General features: G+C 35.2%; 1 protein-coding gene across 1 annotated transcript; it reads left to right on the forward strand.

Moving 5' to 3' along the window:
* Positions 1 to 2,756: 2,756 nt before the first annotated feature.
* LOC129261673 (glycine receptor subunit alpha-4-like) lies at positions 2,757 to 14,040 on the forward strand (the record flags this gene model as incomplete). Its single annotated transcript, XM_054899723.2, has 7 exons — positions 2,757 to 2,831; positions 8,184 to 8,401; positions 9,094 to 9,176; positions 9,621 to 9,755; positions 10,731 to 10,960; positions 11,764 to 11,895; positions 13,364 to 14,040. Coding segments are annotated over 7 exons (1,320 nt in total), but the record flags the coding sequence as incomplete, so codon positions are not given.
* Between the last annotated feature and the right edge of the window lie 4,809 nt (positions 14,041 to 18,849).

An 18,849-nucleotide genomic window follows, 5' to 3' on the forward strand; every position in this document is an offset into this window, starting at 1 on the left:
CCATCCACCCTAGTAATTGAAAAAATATAAATATCAACAATCAGAAATTTTATCCAAAACCCAATTCAAGATCTCATTTAATGCGTGTAAAACAGACATAGATAGGCAAAGACCAAAATGATAGAAAGAACACATTAAGAACAAAATTACAAAGATGGCGAGGACGATTCCAAGCGCTGCAGAAGAGAATTGCCCCTCCCCCATTATTGGAAAAAAAGAGGTATAGCAGATCACTGACATTAGTAACATCATAAAATTGAATTGGCTGGTAGGCCTAATATTAGATGAGTTCTGATTACCTGATAGGCTGATAATTGGTATTTCAAAATTATTTGACGAACTACACACATCCCAAGTTCTGATATTTCAAATAAACTTTGCAATCTTTCCTCTTTTGAATTATAAATGTAGACCTATGTTTCTATAATCATATTGTCTCACCATGTTATTTTGATTTCTCGATTTGCATGTTATTTAATTGTCAAGGCAGCGAGTTTTATGATATCCTCATATAAACGTCATAAAACGGAAGACATAGCACAGTGTGGTTTTAAAGATATCAAACAAAATTACTCAAATAAAACAAATAGAACAAAAGTCTACATTTCCAGGAATTAAAAATGAACACCCCTTTTCGAAACATTTTGCATCGGAAATGTGGTAATGGGGAAATAATGACACGGCATGACAAATCAGATCAAATGGTGATTTTTGCTGTTATTTATTTTGTTTATTAATGATTTTTTTAATCTTTCTTGAAAAAGAGGCAGGACCGCCTTAAAAAAAAACTTAGTAAAATACTATTTTCTTGTGACGTGGTATATTCTGACAAATTTAATATCAATGGGAATAAATTTCACCCCATAGATTCCGTTTGTTTAAAATCACATAGAGTGTAAGATTACAAAATGATCTGGTGGTTATGTTTTGAAGGCTTTGACTTTAAAAGTTCAATTTGTCTATGTTCGTAATTTATATTAAAGATCAAGGCTACCTCGGGAAATATTGATCTAAATGTTGATGTAAATCAATATAGAAAAATTGAACAAACATAATGCTGAAATTTCATCAAAATTGGATGTAAAATAATAAAATTATTTCAAAGTTTGGCTTATTTTTCACAAAATAGTATTATGAAAGGAATATGCAAATAACAGAGTAAATTATGTCCCTCACTCACCATTTCTTTTGTTTTTATTCTTTGAATTATACAATATTTCAATTTTACAGATTTAACAATTTAAGGACCAACTTGACTGAGCCACAAAATGTTAATACAATGGTAATCCACATGTTCAGGGAGGAATAAAACTTTTTTTTTTCATGACAATGATTCAATGAAGAGAAAATTAGAATATTTCATATAGTAAAATTAAGTGAGTGGATCTGGAGATGACGTCATCAATCCCCTAATTTGCATGTTCATCATATAACTTTTTTGTGAAATTAATTTAAACTTGAAAAAATGTCATAAATTTCTTATTTTACAACCGATTTGATGAAATTTTCATTGTTATGCTTGTTTGATTTTTCTCTTTTATTCAAATCAACTTTTTGTTTGATGGAATTGTCCTTTAACCATAATAGTCACTGGGACTATTATGGTCCCCCTCTCGACATTTTTCGCGATAAATTCGCCGCGAGTTTTTTTTTTTTTTTTTTTTTACCGCGCCGGTAGCTGACTTTTTACTTTCAAGCCTCGCGCAACTTTTGTTACCAAATTTGCGGTTATGAAATATACGCAAAATTATGATAGTGGTAGAGTCTGCCTCAAGAACTGAAGGTTGTGGGTTCGATCCCCGGCAGAGTCATGGGATTCGGCGTATTAGAATGGAGAAGGGTAATAATAACATTCTACAGGACCCGCTTGGTGAACAGTTCATAAGAGCTGTCGTGGCTACCTTATTATCATTATTATGTAAGAGTATGCCATACCAAAAATTAATGTCAACACATTTCATAAATGGGTGATTATTTTTGTTTTTTACTGACAACAGTCACTTAAACACAGGGTTTCCCACAGAAATTTGAAAACAGAATTCCATGACTTTTCCGTGTCTTTTCCATGACTAAATTGCTGCTTTCCATGACTTCCTTTCTGGCACGGTTTCCAAAATCAGAAACGTTATGATGGCCTCCGCCCTCCACCTCCCCTCATGAACACCAATTATAATAGCAGAGTATGATCACACAGAGTATGAGAGTTGCGAGACACAACAAACTGGAAAGCTGCCATAGCCAAGAGGTAAATGCAGTTCCATGACTTTTCCATGACCAAAATCCCCTTTCCATGACTTTTCACAAATTTTCAAAATTCTCGGACTTTTACCTGATTTTCCATGACCACAAATTTTCAAGGATTTTCCATGACTGGCAACCCTGTTAATGCTATTTAAGACTGAAATATTGTCGCCGGCGAATTTTGTTGAGAAAAAAAAACCCAAGAAAACAAGGTTAAAAAACAAATTTAAAAAATCAATAAACACATAAGAAATCGATTTCGGTACTTCCAGTTCAATAATATTGTTAGGAATTATATACATGTAAAGAATATTTACACAAAAAATAGTTCTAACTAGTTAATTAGAGCAAACAATATACAGTATAGTACAATTCTTGCGATCATTTATTCATCATCATCGTCATTATTTGACTTACTATACTTCTATCATGGAGCTATTAGACAGACTTCTATCATCATGACTATATTTGCTGGATAACAATAGATAAATAAAAAGTTGCTTTGTTTGTTTTGATATATAGGAGATCCAGTTAACATATACATCGACGTTTTCCTAGCAAGCTTAGATGGCATCGATGAGAAAAATCTGGTAAGGACTAAAGTAGACTAGACGAAAATATGAGATATGACCGATTATATATATGTGTATTATACATGTATATAGAATTATATTATTATTGCTGTTATTATTCTCATTATCATCTCAGTGGATATGCGTGGAGCAATTATAAGATGATATGCCTATTGCTCAAGAGCATAAGGCCAGTAATTGATAATCGTTATATACCCTTGGTCCTTGACTCCTTGTATCATTACTTTATCATTGTCTGACTCTGATTATCAAATTATTAGGGACGTGATTCGGTATTTTTTGGTGACAGATCGTCCCAATTATATCATTTTCAAAGTCCATATTAATGTAAATGTAGGAAGCAATAAAATCATAATATGTCGTATTGACATTAGTATACCAACGGATGAGGACGAGCGAGTTTGATTACATGTTCTCTCGTTTCAATGATTTGTTTTCTGATCTTTACACTGTTGTTCTTAAAGGGGAATCCAGCCTTAGCCATAACATGTTGTGTTGGGAAGGACAAAAATAAATTAAACAGAATGGCGAAAGTTTGAAAGAAATCGGACAAGCAATAAGAAAGTTATAGCTGCTTTTAAATTGAAATCACTAATAGTATGTAGATTTCAAATTGGCAACTGGGTAAGTAAATTATGACAAGGGGCAAGGCCAACTTCCCCATAGGCCATGTACTTTATTATCAGAGATTTGTGGTTTTCTCCTAAGTACCCATTCCCCTGGGGCAGTAATCTAAATATAATCCAGGTAGTGTATTGTTTTATGTCCTCATGAAAGAAAAATATAATTTGAAATAAAACTTTTGGGGAAAATGACAATTTAGCCATAATATGTATTGGAGTACATGGAAGAGTAGTCCTTGCCTTACATCACTATGACATCCCATATGCAGCCACTTCGAAGTCTCCATGGGTATAGTGATTACCAATATTTACAACTTTTAAAAAATCATAACTTTCTTGTTGTTTGTCCAATATTGTTCAAACTTTCACCTATCAACTTGTCTGATTTTTCCTTTTCTTATAAAAACAAGTTTTTAATTGGGGCTGGATTCCCCCTTAAACAAAATGGTAAAGGCCTATTAAAGAAACCACTCAAACGCCTTTACGTTCATCGCAAAAACTATAGTCCGAGGCTTAATTGCAACAAATTAGTGAATATGAAACAGCCCAAGAACCCCGTTCATTCCTTGCATGTATCGCAGGGTTGGTCGGAGAAGGAAATACTGTATGCCGGTAAATACCGTCTCGATAATGTTTTTAATAGTTGGAACTTAGTTTTAATAATAGTTGGAAATTTTAATAATAGTTGGAAATGCAGGGAAATACTATATAGGAATATACTTCTGGAATATTTTCAGGTATTGCACAGGTGTTTCTCGTGGGTATTCGAAGATTCCTATGTACCTTCCTATACATCTTAAAGGGATGGTCCAGGCTGAAAGTATGTATAGCTTAATAAATAGAGTAGAATTCACTGAGCAAAATGCCAAAAATTTCATCAAAATCGGATAACAAATAACAAAGTTATTGAATTTTAAATTTTAGCAATATTTTGTGAAAACAGTCGTCATGAATATTCATTAGGTGGGCTGATGATGTCACATCTCCACTTGTTCTTTTGTATTTTATTATGTGAAATTAAGTTTATTCGATTTTTTTCCTCCAAGAACTAGAAAAATTGGATTGACAACTGATTTAGTGCACTAGATATTTATTGCTGCAACTTATTTCATTATAAGGGAGAAAAATTATTCACACAAGTATGAAATAATGAAAAAATTATGATTTTATGTAATAACATAAGAAAACGGAAAGTGGAGATGTGACATCATCAGCCCACTTTATGAATATTCATGACAACTGTTTTCACAATACACTGCTAAATTTTAAACTTTAATAACTTTATTATTTATTATTCGATTTTGATGAAATTTTTTGCATTTTGCCCAGTGAATTCTACTCTATGTATTAAGATATAAATATTTTCAGCCCGGACCATCCCTTAAAATACTGTCCAGGTTCTGTAAGTTTTGCCCAGTATTGCCCGCCTGGGCGAGAATTTCCCTGGAAATTTCCAACCCTGAAATCTTCACAAAGGTTTGTCATAAGCAGCCCCTCCCGGCGCCTTTCATTCCACTAAATGCAACAGCAAACAAAAATTTTCATTTAATTTTTATTTTGTCAATACTGTACATTAACCTCGATTCGTACTTACCCACCCTTTCTTCTATCAAAATAGAAGTTAAGTTGAAAGTTCAAACGATTATCAACCAAGCAAAATTAAAACGTTTATAAAAAAAAAATGAATACAAAACTTCAAAGTTACAGCGATTTTAAGTATTGCATGTTGATGGTTGCATGTTCCGAAATATTATGCGAATTTCGGAACTGCGACCTGACATTTTTCATCACTATAATATAATCGGGTAATGGGAATACAGGTTCATATTTTGGAAAACGAGAAGAGTATCCCATTTATTGAGAAAATTCAAATATGATTCCTAATCCTATATCGCAAAATCACATTTTGAATGAACATAAACAATAATATTATACAAAAACCTTCCAATTTATCTTTCAAGGAAACATACTAATTCGGGATATATTTTGATTTTCATGATGACACTTCGTGGAGCTATAATGTGTATTAATTATGAATACACGTTTCTTGGAATCAATTAGGTCTGGGGCTAGCGCCTTTACTGAAACATTTGAGATACATTTGTTATACCAGTAATTGTGACAAAACTACCTGCATAATAAGAGAACGCAGATCGTCGCAGAAAAATATATACAGTATATTCACCTATATGCATGATGTAAGAGCTCACAAAATTCATGCATGGATCGTATATCACTTTCTCATATAAAGACGCAACGACACACCATAAGCATGTACTGGTAAATATTGCATATGGCTATATATATTTATGGATATAAAACATCAATGCCCTATATTAGGAAAAATCGAAATAATATACAATAAAGGAAATGTATCATGATGAAAAAGTGAAGGGCCAATCATCCAAATTAGAAAAATATAAGGAATCAGGGATTGTCATGTTCAAATTATTGATTAATGTCAGTTTCAGAGCTGCTTTCCACAACGGCCCTGAAACTAAAGGAGTACTCCGGGGTGAATATAGTAATCTTAATAAAAAAAAAGTAAAATTCACGAGGCAATTTGCTGTTAAGTTCATCAAAATCTGATAACAAATCAATATAATCGGATTTTCTTTTCTCTGTTCAATTCATATAATAATTATGGCAATTCATGTATCTTCATATTTAGTTATCAATAGATGCTATCAAAACTATCCAAAATTTTATATAGGAGGGATTATGAGCTTATAGTTATAGTCTTAGATATTTTGGGAGGGAATATCAAGACACGCACGATAAAGAAGATATGAGGCATGATATAAGGCAGAGGACTGGTATCTAGGTAGACTGCCTTGCAAGTTTATTATTACGGAATGATATTGCATTGATTGCGGGTCCTCACACTTCACAGTCATCTGAATTACCATTCACGAGCTATGCAGACACCGTACTGGTAAATACAGCATTTAGTTTTCCTACACTTTTCCATATTATGTGACCAGCATGCCAAACACCTAATTTCCTGCTTTCCCTAATCTTCCTAGCTCGAAATGGGCCAAATGGCTACAATACTCCCGTGTTTACAGCGGCATGAAGCCAGCACACAGTACAGTAGTATACGTCCAGGGGAAAATTCTTTGTATACGTCTACCGAGATATCTTGGCTGTGTAGTATACCGTGACTGGTAAACGTTCTCGCGAGCTATGATTGTGGTAGGCCCTATACAGCGACGTTCGGTCAATCTTCATCCAGCTGGATAAACTTAGCTACTGATTTGAAACACTATTTTGGTTAGTACATAAGGTATCAAATTAAACATGAAATTATATATCTTACCCTCTAGATCGTGAGATAATAGCCCTCCCATTCATAACGCTGTCTGGGGATCCGCGCGTACGATTTGTAAAGAGATGATGGCTGATAGACCGCGTTCGGCCTCCGATGTGTGCGATGAGGAGACGTTCTGGGCCGTTGGGGTATATTAGAACTTCGAGAAGAGGAAAAAAATAATCTTGCATTGGAAAATGAACCATTCTATACTATTTCAAATAATTCCGTAAACAAGGCCGACGTATTTACACATCGATAGAAATATAAGCATGACAATCAACATCTTTCTTTTAACGAGTTGTTAATAATGAAGGCCAATCAAAAGCAGATCGAGATAAACTCCGGGATATACTAAGTAATCTCTGAGGCATAGGATAGGAGTGTACAAAGCATATACCCCCCCCCCTCGGGATCAAGCCCCCTCCCCCTGCCCTTCCCGCGCCCGGGATAGGACCCTACGTGAATTCTGCTTGGTTTGTTGATGGGTAACCAGTACACCTCCTCCTCGCCAAGTAGGACTATATCCTTTGAAATACCCGCAACCTTACACATCCATTGAACCCACATCATCCACAACATCATCCACAACGCCCACGAAATACATCCACTGTCACAAAATGTACAACAAGGACACACATACACACCCAAAACCACGCCCACACAGGCATGTATAATATTCCACAGGTAAAACTTTTTAAGCAGGATACTGAATTTGACGTTTATCACTCATGGGAGAAGAAAGCCCAAGTTTATTTGGACCCAACGGGTATGCCTAGTGATTTAATTTTTACAAGCTTTTGACTAGTAACCGACCTTCCTCCCGCCTTCCTCATTTATGCCTGGTGGTTGAAATGTACAAATATTGATAAATTGATAAAGAATTTATTGCACTTCAAATCATTAATACTATAAAGTAAGGCACACAAAAGAAAACATATACCGCGAACCTCCTCACCTGGAAAGTATATACATGTAAAATGAAACTATAATCAACAACTATAACAAGATTACATGGTCATATTGATATTTCATTGTATTCGGTAAAAAGCAAACGATAATTAAGCAAAGGTGTCATTAACCAATTCAGCATTTTGAACGTCGACATGGTCGATGGTCTAACAAACTTAAATGATTAGTCGTTATAAGCTTAATTATGATTCTATGATATGAGACGTTGCAGCAAAACCAGTGACATTGTAGCATAAAGGACACACATTTTCAGAATAAATAAATACATAGGTGAAACCAAGGGCAAAAATAATGTTTGAAATTACACGATTTTCTTATTTCAAATCCGATTTTGATAGCATTTTCATTGTTATCATTGGTTATGCTGTTAGTCTATATATTTAAATGAAGTTGATGCTGGATTAGACATGGCTTTTAATTTTTACAATCGTCTTCCTATGTCAGGACTACACGATCACAGCAACCATTCACCAGAGATGGTATGACCCCCGGTTGACCTTCAATCGAACTTTGACCCTACCCCCCTCGGCGTATCTGGTTGACAAACTATGGCATCCGAATCTCATCATCGGTAACGCTAAAGAAACACTTCTGCATCACATCTCACACCAAAACCAGTTGGTCACAATTGACCCGGAAGGGAACATCACTTTCTCACAAAGGTATTGTTAAGGTCAAATAACAAAAGACATTTAAGAAACATTAAGGCCACCCCCCCCCAAAAAAAAAATAGTAAAAATAAATTAATTATTGCCTCACTCAGGGACCGCGGAACAGTTTTTAAAGTGGGGGGGGGGGGGGCTGAGCCAAAAGTAGGGGGCTGAGCCAAAGGGGGGGGGGGCTGACCATGCAAAAATCACAATCATAAGGTAATTTTTACGTTTCTGTACACGGTTTTGGAAAAAAGTGGGGGGGGGGCTGAAGCCCCCCCTAGTATTTCCGCGGCCCCTGACACTTAGTCAAGGCTTACTCAAATTATCAGTGCCAAAGAGGTCACATTATATCACAGGACCCTATTTTTTTTTATTTGGGGGCTTGGGGGCACCCATTCTAAGTTCGAGCCTGTATCTACAGAGGGGAATGGCGACTCAAAAAGTAAGTTTGAATTATGAAAAAAAACGTGGGTGTTGTATATATAGTATACCGTACGTTCTTTGAATTATCTTCCGCCTTTTCATATTGCCTTTTTTCTCGACTGTGCTGACCATTTCTCTTTACGCTATCACTACAAATATCGTATTTCGGAAAAATTACATGTGAAATGTTTAACATGACATGCATGCTTACAATGAAGTATCGTAGTTCTAGTAAAAAAAACACGTTTGGTCCTATTTACATTTTTTTGTATATACAGATTATCTCTCAAGTTATCATGCAATATGGATTTTCATCGTTTTCCAATGGATTATCAAAAATGCAACCTGGATCTACAAAGCTGTGAGTATAGGCCTACCACAAACTCTTTTAAAGTTATTCCCTACTACATGTACCTATACAGTATGTGAAGTTAACAGATAATGTGTTAGAGGCCGCTGAATCAAGGGGGGCTGGGGCTTCAGCCCTCACATTAAAAAGTGTATAAAAATGTAAAAACTACCATCTGATTGTCGTGTTGTTGTTTTTTTTTTTTTTCTTGGACACCCCCCAATTTCGACTCAGGCCCCATTCAAACCCGCGTTCTGCGGCCCATCTGTTAAATTGAACCAAATAGGGCCTAACATGCATACGCAATCATCTTACACATTTTTAACGAATAATTTATCGATTTGTAAGGTAAATGTTTCTCCCATGAGCGTGTTATATAGCGCATTGTTTGGTCTCATATCCATGTGTTTTCAATTTTCCACTCTACAACAAAAGATGAATATTTCTTTCTTTCAGTTGGTCTAACGACGAATTTTTTGGTCTTCATGTGGGGTGATCAGAAGATGGAATTTCACAGTGACCATTTGAAATTACCCCAGTATGTTTTGACTGGTGTAGATTTCTTCGATTGTACTGAACAGCATTATAATGGTTAGTAATCTTATCGTGTGTTGTTTGATTTTTGGCAGTCTTTGTCAACTATAATTTAATAGACGGTAGATGGCGCTCATCGATTTTCGGCAACTTACTCGATTCTATCACAATGTAAACCTAATACCACCGGACCAAACAAAGCCTTCATAACAATTTATTATGGACTTACCTTTTCAATAATCGTCTCCGTCAGGACTGATAAGGTGACAATCCCTTTGCCTTTCGTTGTAACAACATTCTAATGATGTATCACCGTAACCATCATCATCATCATCATATTCATCATCACGTCAACATCATCATTATATCGTCACCACCATAATCATCATGAACAACATCATCATCATCACCATCATCATCATCATCATCACCACCATCATCATCATCACCATCATTACCATCATCATCATCGTATTTAACATCATCATCATCACCATCATCATCATCATCATCGTCGTCGTCATTATCACCACCTCCATATCACCACTACCTCCCTCATCATCATCATCAACATATTCATCATCACGTCAACATCATCATTATATCGTCATCACCATCACCATCATCACTATCATCACCATCATCATCATCGTATTTAACATCATCATCATCGTCGTCGTCGTCATTATCACCACCTCCATACCACCACTACCTTCCTCATCATGATCATCATGATCATCATGATCATCATCATCACCATCATCACCATCATCACCATCATCACCATCATCACTATCATCACCATCATCACCATCATCATCATCATCGTATTTAACATCATCATAATCATCATCATCGCCGTCGTCATTATCACCACCTCCATACCACCACTACCTTCCTCATCATCATCATCATGATCATCATGATCATAATGATCATCATCATCATCATCACCATCATCACCATCATCTCCATCATCATCAGGTCTGCCTTTTTTCTATTGTAATCATTTTCTCTCTGAATACCGGATAGGGATATTCTCCTGTATCCGAGCCCAGTTTACCATGGAGCGTACCCTGGGTTATTACATGCTGCAAGCATTCATCCCGAGTATCGCCTTGGTAATGGTATCATGGGTAACCTTCTGGATCGATGTACGAGCCTCTCCAGCTAGGGTAGGTCTCGGTGTCACCATCATCCTCTCCGTCATCTCCAAGACCAACGGTGTCAGGCTCGATATACCGCCCGTATCATATCTCAAGGTATGTAGCATTTGTAGGCGGGAATGAGAAGAGGGAAAGGGGGACTGTATCGGAGAAACACTGTTACCCCTTCCCCCGGTTCGGCATGTAATTTATCAAAATCAGTTAAGCCTTAAGATAAATGATATACAAAGATAAAGAGAAGTGGAAGAGGAATGGAGGAGGATCAGGAGAAAGAAGAGGACGGGGATGTGGAGCAGTAGGGTGAAACGAGGAGAAACGTAGGAGGGAAGAGGAACAGGTTGAAAGGAAAACAGGAGAGGGGCTCCCACTATCACTGACAGTGAAGTGACTACCTCTATCATAATTATTTATGAATTCAAAGTTTGAAGTTTTAACATGGATCAATAGACCCATTCTTAGACCCCATTCATTATCAAGACCATGAAGACAATGTTACGTTAGGTTGGGACCATTTTAATGACACCACACCATCTTAATTTAACTGCTGTTTAAGACCAGTTTCACGAGTACAAGTACTTTTGACTTTTTAAACGCATCCCCTCACTAGCTTAAAGGGATGCTCCGGGCTGAGTATATTTATATTTGAATAAAAAGAGTAAACTTCATGGAGCAAAATGATGAAAATTTCATCAAAATCGGATAACAAATAACAAAGTTATTGAATTTCAAAGTTTAGCAATATTTTGTGAAAATAGTTATGCACGTCGTCAAGGTCGTCAGGGTTACCATGGTAGATGCCACAATGGCAAAGTTACAACAGTTGCAAGTCCTTTATGAAACGGGCTCCAGCACTATTACCTGCCTGTAATTATTATATTATTCTTGATTTTATTCTACAGGCGATTGATGTATGGTATACATCGTGTCTTCTTTTCGTCATCGGTTCCCTCCTCGAATACGCTTTGGTTCATCATCTTTCTCTTTCTCCGAAGAAGACCAAACAGAGAGTCCTAGCTATCATACCAAAACAGGTCAGAATAAATTCGTTGTCAATCAATCAATCAATCAATACTTTGATGAATAATGATGGTGATGGATGAAGTGTTTGATGTTTGATTAATACACTTTTAACTGTTTGACGAATCTGTTGATCAGTTGGTCAGTCAGCAAATTAATTAATAAATGTATTTATTCATTCATTAATTCATTAATTCTTTGGTCTGTCAATATTAATTCTGTCGATTCATCTGTCTATCCAGCCTTTATGAACAAACGTCATTCATGTTTGATTGATCATTGTTTTAACTGTGTTGACGAATCTGCTGATCAATTGGTCAGTCAGTAAATTAATTAATTCATTCTTTCATTCTTTGGTCTGTCAATTAATTTTATCGATTCATCTGTCTGTCCAGCCTTTATGAACAAACGTCATTCATGTTTGATTGATCATTGTTTTAACTGTGTTGACGAATCTGCTGATCAATTGGTCAGTCAGTAAATGAATTCATTCATTCTTTCATTCTTTGGTCTGTCAATTAATTTTATCGATTCATCTGTCTATCCACCCTTTATGAACAAACGTCATTCATGTTTGATTGATCATTGTTTTAACTGTGTTGACGAATCTGCTGATCAATTGGTCAGTCAGTAAATTAATTAATTCATTCTTTCATTCTTTGGTCTGTCAATTAATTTTATCGATTCATCTGTCTATCCAGCCTTTATGAACAAACGTCATTCATGTTTGATTGATCATTGTTTTAACTGTGTTAACGAATCTGCTGATCAGTTGGTCAGTCAGTAAATGAATTAATTCATTCTTTCATTCTTTGGTCTGTCAATTAATTTTATCGATTCATCTGTCTATCCAGCCTTTATGAACAAATGTCATTCATGTTTGATTGATCATTGTTTTAACTGTGTTGACGAATCTGCTGATCAGTTGGTCAGTCAGTAAATGAATTAATTCATTCTTTCATTCTTTGGTCTGTCAATATTAATTCTGTCGATTCCTCTGTCTATCCAGCCTCTATGAACATCTTTTGAAGATGAATTATGAATTATATTCTCAATCCATTTACAATCAACGTTCTACCAACATGACCAATGCTATCTATCCATCTTTTAATCAATCCATCATTCAGATCAATCCATCCATCTATCCATACATCAATCTATCCACCAATCAATCAATCAATCAATCAATCTCAATCAATCAATCAATCAATCCTTCCATCCATCCATCCATCAATCAATCAATCAATCAATCCATCCATCAATCAATCAATCAATCAATCAATCAATCAATCAACCAACCAACCAATCAATCAATCAACCAACATATCAATAAATGATCTCGATGGGCTATCGTTGCCATGACTGTATAGGAACTTAATTCTTGAAGTTATGGTGGACGTAATCCACCAGTTTGTTCATGATTTGAGTTGCGATCCAATTCCATTTTTTTAATAATCATCGTTACCATGATTATCATTTCAGGATCCTCCAATTCAAGAGAATATATCGGAGGTTAACCATGGATCACTCTATAACATTTCGTCGTCTCATCCAACACCTTCACAAAATCAGCTCATACGGCGAGATGCAACAACCGGTGAATTACGAACAATAGCAACAGCGCCATCTCTCGACAACAAACCACAAACCCCGTTGCAGACGACATCGAGGCCGACGAGTCGTTTAGATGTGTCGGTGCAAGGGAAGGATACCTCTGACAAGCGGGGTCAAGAGGCATCAATATTGGACCACTGTCGCGCCCTCCCAGGAGAAACGCACCTGATCGATTTGTTTTGTAGATGGCTTTTCCCAATTGGATTTGCAATTTTCAATATTTGCTTTTGGGCATATTATATGCCACCGCATTATACCCCCGCTTATCTTGCGAACGACGAGAAATTTGTATCGCATTCTGTTGGCGATTTATAGTTGTAGTAATCAGTTTTATGCCAGTAACTCAGCTTTATGTGTCAGCTCAACAATATTTTTTTAATAAAGCAATTGGATAAAAAGTACATGCCTTATTGTATATTTGAAACTTTGAGATGATTGATATACAAGTTGTGACATAAACTGACATAACATGATAATAGATTCATGACAACCAGTCGGTTGCAGTAATACACTGTTTCACAGGTATGCGTTTTCCCCATTCATTTTTAAGAGGGTAAAATAATCAGAAGCAATAGAATTTCTCAATATGTGTACATGTTTTTCATGAAACCGTTAAACAAGTGAATACAAAAAGGACATCTTGTTCAATCAGCATCAATGAATAAAACATAAATATTATAAACAAAATGTATGTATTATAAACAAAATATATGTATTATAAAGAAAATATAAAAATTATGTATTATAAACAAATTTAGCCGATTTCTGTTTGAATTGTTGTATCCAGAATTTCATTTTGTTTAACAGTTACTTCTTGAATGAGATTTATCAGTGAAAGTTGAATTCACTGAAAATAATATATCGATATGATTTTTATTTGAAAAATGTTGATAATTCAAACATATTTTGCGGGATTCATTTTCCATTTGGTTCTCCGTAATAAGATCATGCTTAAAGGGGAATTTCTCCCTGACGAAAAGTTTATTATAAAAATGGCAAAAAAAATAGTAAAAAAATATTGTTGAAGGTTTGAGGAAAATAAAAGATTAACAGTTATAAGATTTTTTGGGGGGTTAACTTGTGACGTGATATACGAGCAGCTGCCCCATGTTATTTTGAATGGTTCATGATGGACTAAACAATGTTCTTCTTTCAGGATCGGGTGAGAAATAATTTGTCTGTTGATATAGGAAAGGAACAAGAAAACCCATTTTCATTTTTTTTGGTTGAGAAATTGACATTTCATTGATTATTTTAAATTCACGAGACATGAGATCAGCTGCTCACATGTGACGTCACAAATAAAATCGAATAACTTTTAAAGGGGAAGTTCACCCTGACGGAAAGCTTCTTGTAAAAATTGCAGAAACAAATAATTAAAAAATATTGGTGAAGGTTTGAGGAAAATCCTTTAAAGATTTAAAAATATTAGAATTCTACTAACTTTCGTAATCTTTGGTGGATTTTCCTCAAACCTTCACCAATAAGGCCATATTTTTTATTATTATTTTCTGCTGTCAGTGTGAACTTCCCCTTTAATGTAACAGTCATACCAACAAACACAAACTCCAAACCGACCGATGATAATAATTGGAAATACTATTTAGCTTTGAACGGTCTGCAGTGGAATTCATTGGTGCGACTTTTGCAACAGCCAAAATAGAGTCAGAATATATATTAAGTTGTTTCAATTACCATTATGAGTAATCATAATATAATTGCTCCATTCACCCGGGTTGGCCCATCGTGTTTCCCACTCACATCCTCCCATTTCCTCGCAGCTCTTCTCACTTTCTTCTGTATTTCCCCATCTCCCACCCCCCCCCCTCCCTCTCTATGATCTCTCCGGGTGCGTATATCAAAACACATGTTTTGTTACTTCTCACTTTCTTCTTTATTCCCCCATCCCCCCCCCTCTATGATCTCTCGGGGTGCGTATATCAAAACACATGTTTTGTTACTTCTCACTTTCTTCTTTATTCCCCCATCCCCCCCCCCCTCTATGATCTCTCGGGGTGCGTATATCAAAACACATGTTTTGTTACCACCTCATTCACCCCTCCTCACAATTGTGCCCCTTTTCTCTAATTTTCATTTGTTTTTCTGGAGAGTAAACTCTCCTTGAATCTCTCTATAATATCAAGTCTAACGGGTATGAAATACAGAAGTTAGCCACCTGCAACATTTGCCCAGGCGTCTCGTCACTCACGCGGAATCACATCCATCCCCGGCATACAATTACACATCCAAATATCACACAAAATAAACCAAACGAACAGATTAAGTATTTCTTATGAAATGTAAAACCGACTTTTCAAAGTTTATTCATCTTCTTTAAACTTCCTCCTAATACCGGTGCAGCATAACAACACTCTTTTCGCATACATAAAATCTGCTTCCTGCGCCATCCATATACATGCTTATCTTTTTATTACAAAAAAATCAATTCTAGTTAAAGATTTCAAATAACGCATAAAGTTATTGATCCCAGCCACTACAAGTATACGAGGTCCATAGAACTCTCTATTTGAAATTTATTTATAGCATCTTATGAGGTATTTGTTTCACAAGGTTTGTGTGGATTTATTGTAATGGTGTTGCATAACAGTTCGTCTTACATGTCATACATCCATCTCATTATTTCCACCACGCAAAAACTGATCAGTTCATCTCTCAACCCAACTTAATTATTGTGTTTGTCACAACATACCGTTGACCCTTTCGGACTTTGGCACAGCAAAATAAAGGTATACGATTTGTAACAAATTGATTTCGTGTACCATAAGACCGACTCTTGCATACTGCCTTTCTTTATACCAAGCAAGATGTCATATTTTGCTGTAACACAACTCGTTACATGAAGGTTTATTGTTCAAGACACCAAGGGTCTGTTTATAGACCAAATACTAAAAATTCATTTGTTTAATTCATATATGACACTCTACTATTGATGAGATATAAACGCGTAGATCTGAAATTATATATCTATTTGAAAACTGAGTACTGTTATTATAAGCCTTAATCGTATATTATCGAATGACAATACAAAAAGAAACAAAAAATTGTCATTCAAACAAAATAGACTTCAAAATATTGTACATTAAAGCAATAAGGTGTGGTTGGTACAAATCTGGCCACTAAACATGTTTTCTATCACTTTTTAAAGCTCTGTAATTTGACAACAATCGGACACGATATAGTTAAAATTTTAGAAACATGTTTATGACAAAAACGTATTTGGTCAAATACTGCCCTCTGTCGTTGGTAACTACCCAGTCCGATACCTCGCGCGTCCCGTAAATCCCTGAATGATTGTTCAACTCCGAAAGCAACTTTTCTTCACTGAAATTCTCGTGAAGCGTGAGCCATTTGTAAAAACAAACAAACACGAACGTAACATTCTGCGAAATTTAAAGACGCAAAGACTGTTCAATATCACTATGATATCAATAATTCCCTACGCCTCTTCTTATGCAATAGCTTTTCATAGTGATATGCAGTTTTTCTTACAGCTCCATCTACTTGCAAAACAATTTTGCATCCCGTTTCAAATATTTGGCACCAATCAATATCCCGTTCTCCGAGACAACACGAATATGAAACATTCTCCACTTCCACTACTCTTTAACAAATAAACACGGCATCATAAGATAGTATGCCCTTTTCTAGCCCAAAACTCGCTCAGCGATTTTGTCTAGAATATTTAAAGGACAAGTCCATCCCAACCTTAAGTTGATTTGAATAAAAAGAGAATCAAACAAGCGTAACACTGAAAATTTCATCAAAATCGGATGTTAAAATAAGTTACTCGTATGATATTTTAAAGTTTCGCTTAATTTCACAAAACAGTTATATGCACATCCTGGTAAGTATGCAAATGAGGAGACCAATGACGTCATCCACTCACTATTTCTTTTGTATTTTATTATATGAAATATTCGATTTTTTTCTCCTCATTGTCAAGTGAAACACAGATTAATTCCTCCCTGAACATGTGGAATTAGCATTGTTTAATACTATATTGTTCAGTCAAGTTGGTCCTTACTGTCAGATCTGTAAAAAATGAAATATTGTATAATTCAAACAATAAAAAAAAAAGAAATAGTAAGTGATGGACATCATCGACTGTCTCATTTGTATGTCACTGAGACGTGCGTATAACTGTTTTGTAAAAAAAATAAGAGAAACTTTAAATGTTATAACTTTCTTATTTTACATCCGATTTTGATGAAAATTTCTAGCGTTTTGCTAGTTTGATTTTTCTCTATTTATTCAAATCATAATTTTTCTGGGGTGGACTTGACCTTTAAAGCAAGCAAAACAAAACAAAATAGAAAACGAACGGTTAAATGTACGTCACTGCAAGATACGACTTAAAAAATAAATATATATCACATGTATAAACAAAGTGATTAATGATTATCTCACTTGCACAAAAAATATATGTATCGTTGGAAAATAAGATTATTTAAGTTCATAGCCGTTCTTTGTGACAATTTGCCACATAAATAAAATCCATGTAATAGAAATGAATGTAAATCAGGATGCATCTTTAATTAATTACAAAAATAACATCAATGATTTCATTTATGAAACTTCCAGTCAGAAATAAACGTCTTCTTAGTTATATGATTTCAGCCTCGATTTTCTTTTGAACATCTTGATAATGAACCGTTTGAATCTAGGAAAATGAAATAATTCTCCGAGCGATTGAAAAAAGGAAAGGGAACACATCCCTTTCTCTTTTTGGCATCTTATTTTCCAGCGATCATTATCTAAATCTCTCATCAAAATGGCTAAATACTGATCGATGCATAACAATAAATATGACTATGAACAATGTCCTGGCAAAAAACATTTAAATAGATAAATACACCCACCACACTACCCCTTCAATGCATTGTTTAACAAGTCAAAGTAAAACACAAAACGGTGAGCATAGATATATATCACAAAAGATTCTATGTATATCATAAAGGAAGAAGCAAGCAATATTGGAAAGATCTTTCATGGAGAAAGAGAGAAAATACTGGAAAGAAAGTTGGAAAACAAGCAGTGTTTGTCAGAAGTGCAAAACATGTCGGGTATCCCTCAAGCAACGTTGCAAAATTAGCAACTGTCATTTCTAATAGTGTACATGTAAATATAAAATGCATTTATGACTTTGTTCTGTCTAGTCACTGTTCCCTTAGGCACTATAAGCAATATATATCTCTACAGAATATTTACTAACAATAAAAAATGAAGTTATAATATGCAAGTAAACATATTTCATGACTATTCAGTACTATTGTATGATTTTGTTTTAAATGATAATAATAGATTTCTATCCAAGCTCTAAGATTATCTACAAC

The sequence above is a fragment of the Lytechinus pictus genome, chromosome 5 (assembly GCF_037042905.1).
Source record: "Lytechinus pictus isolate F3 Inbred chromosome 5, Lp3.0, whole genome shotgun sequence".
Lineage (NCBI taxonomy): Eukaryota > Metazoa > Echinodermata > Echinoidea > Temnopleuroida > Toxopneustidae > Lytechinus > Lytechinus pictus.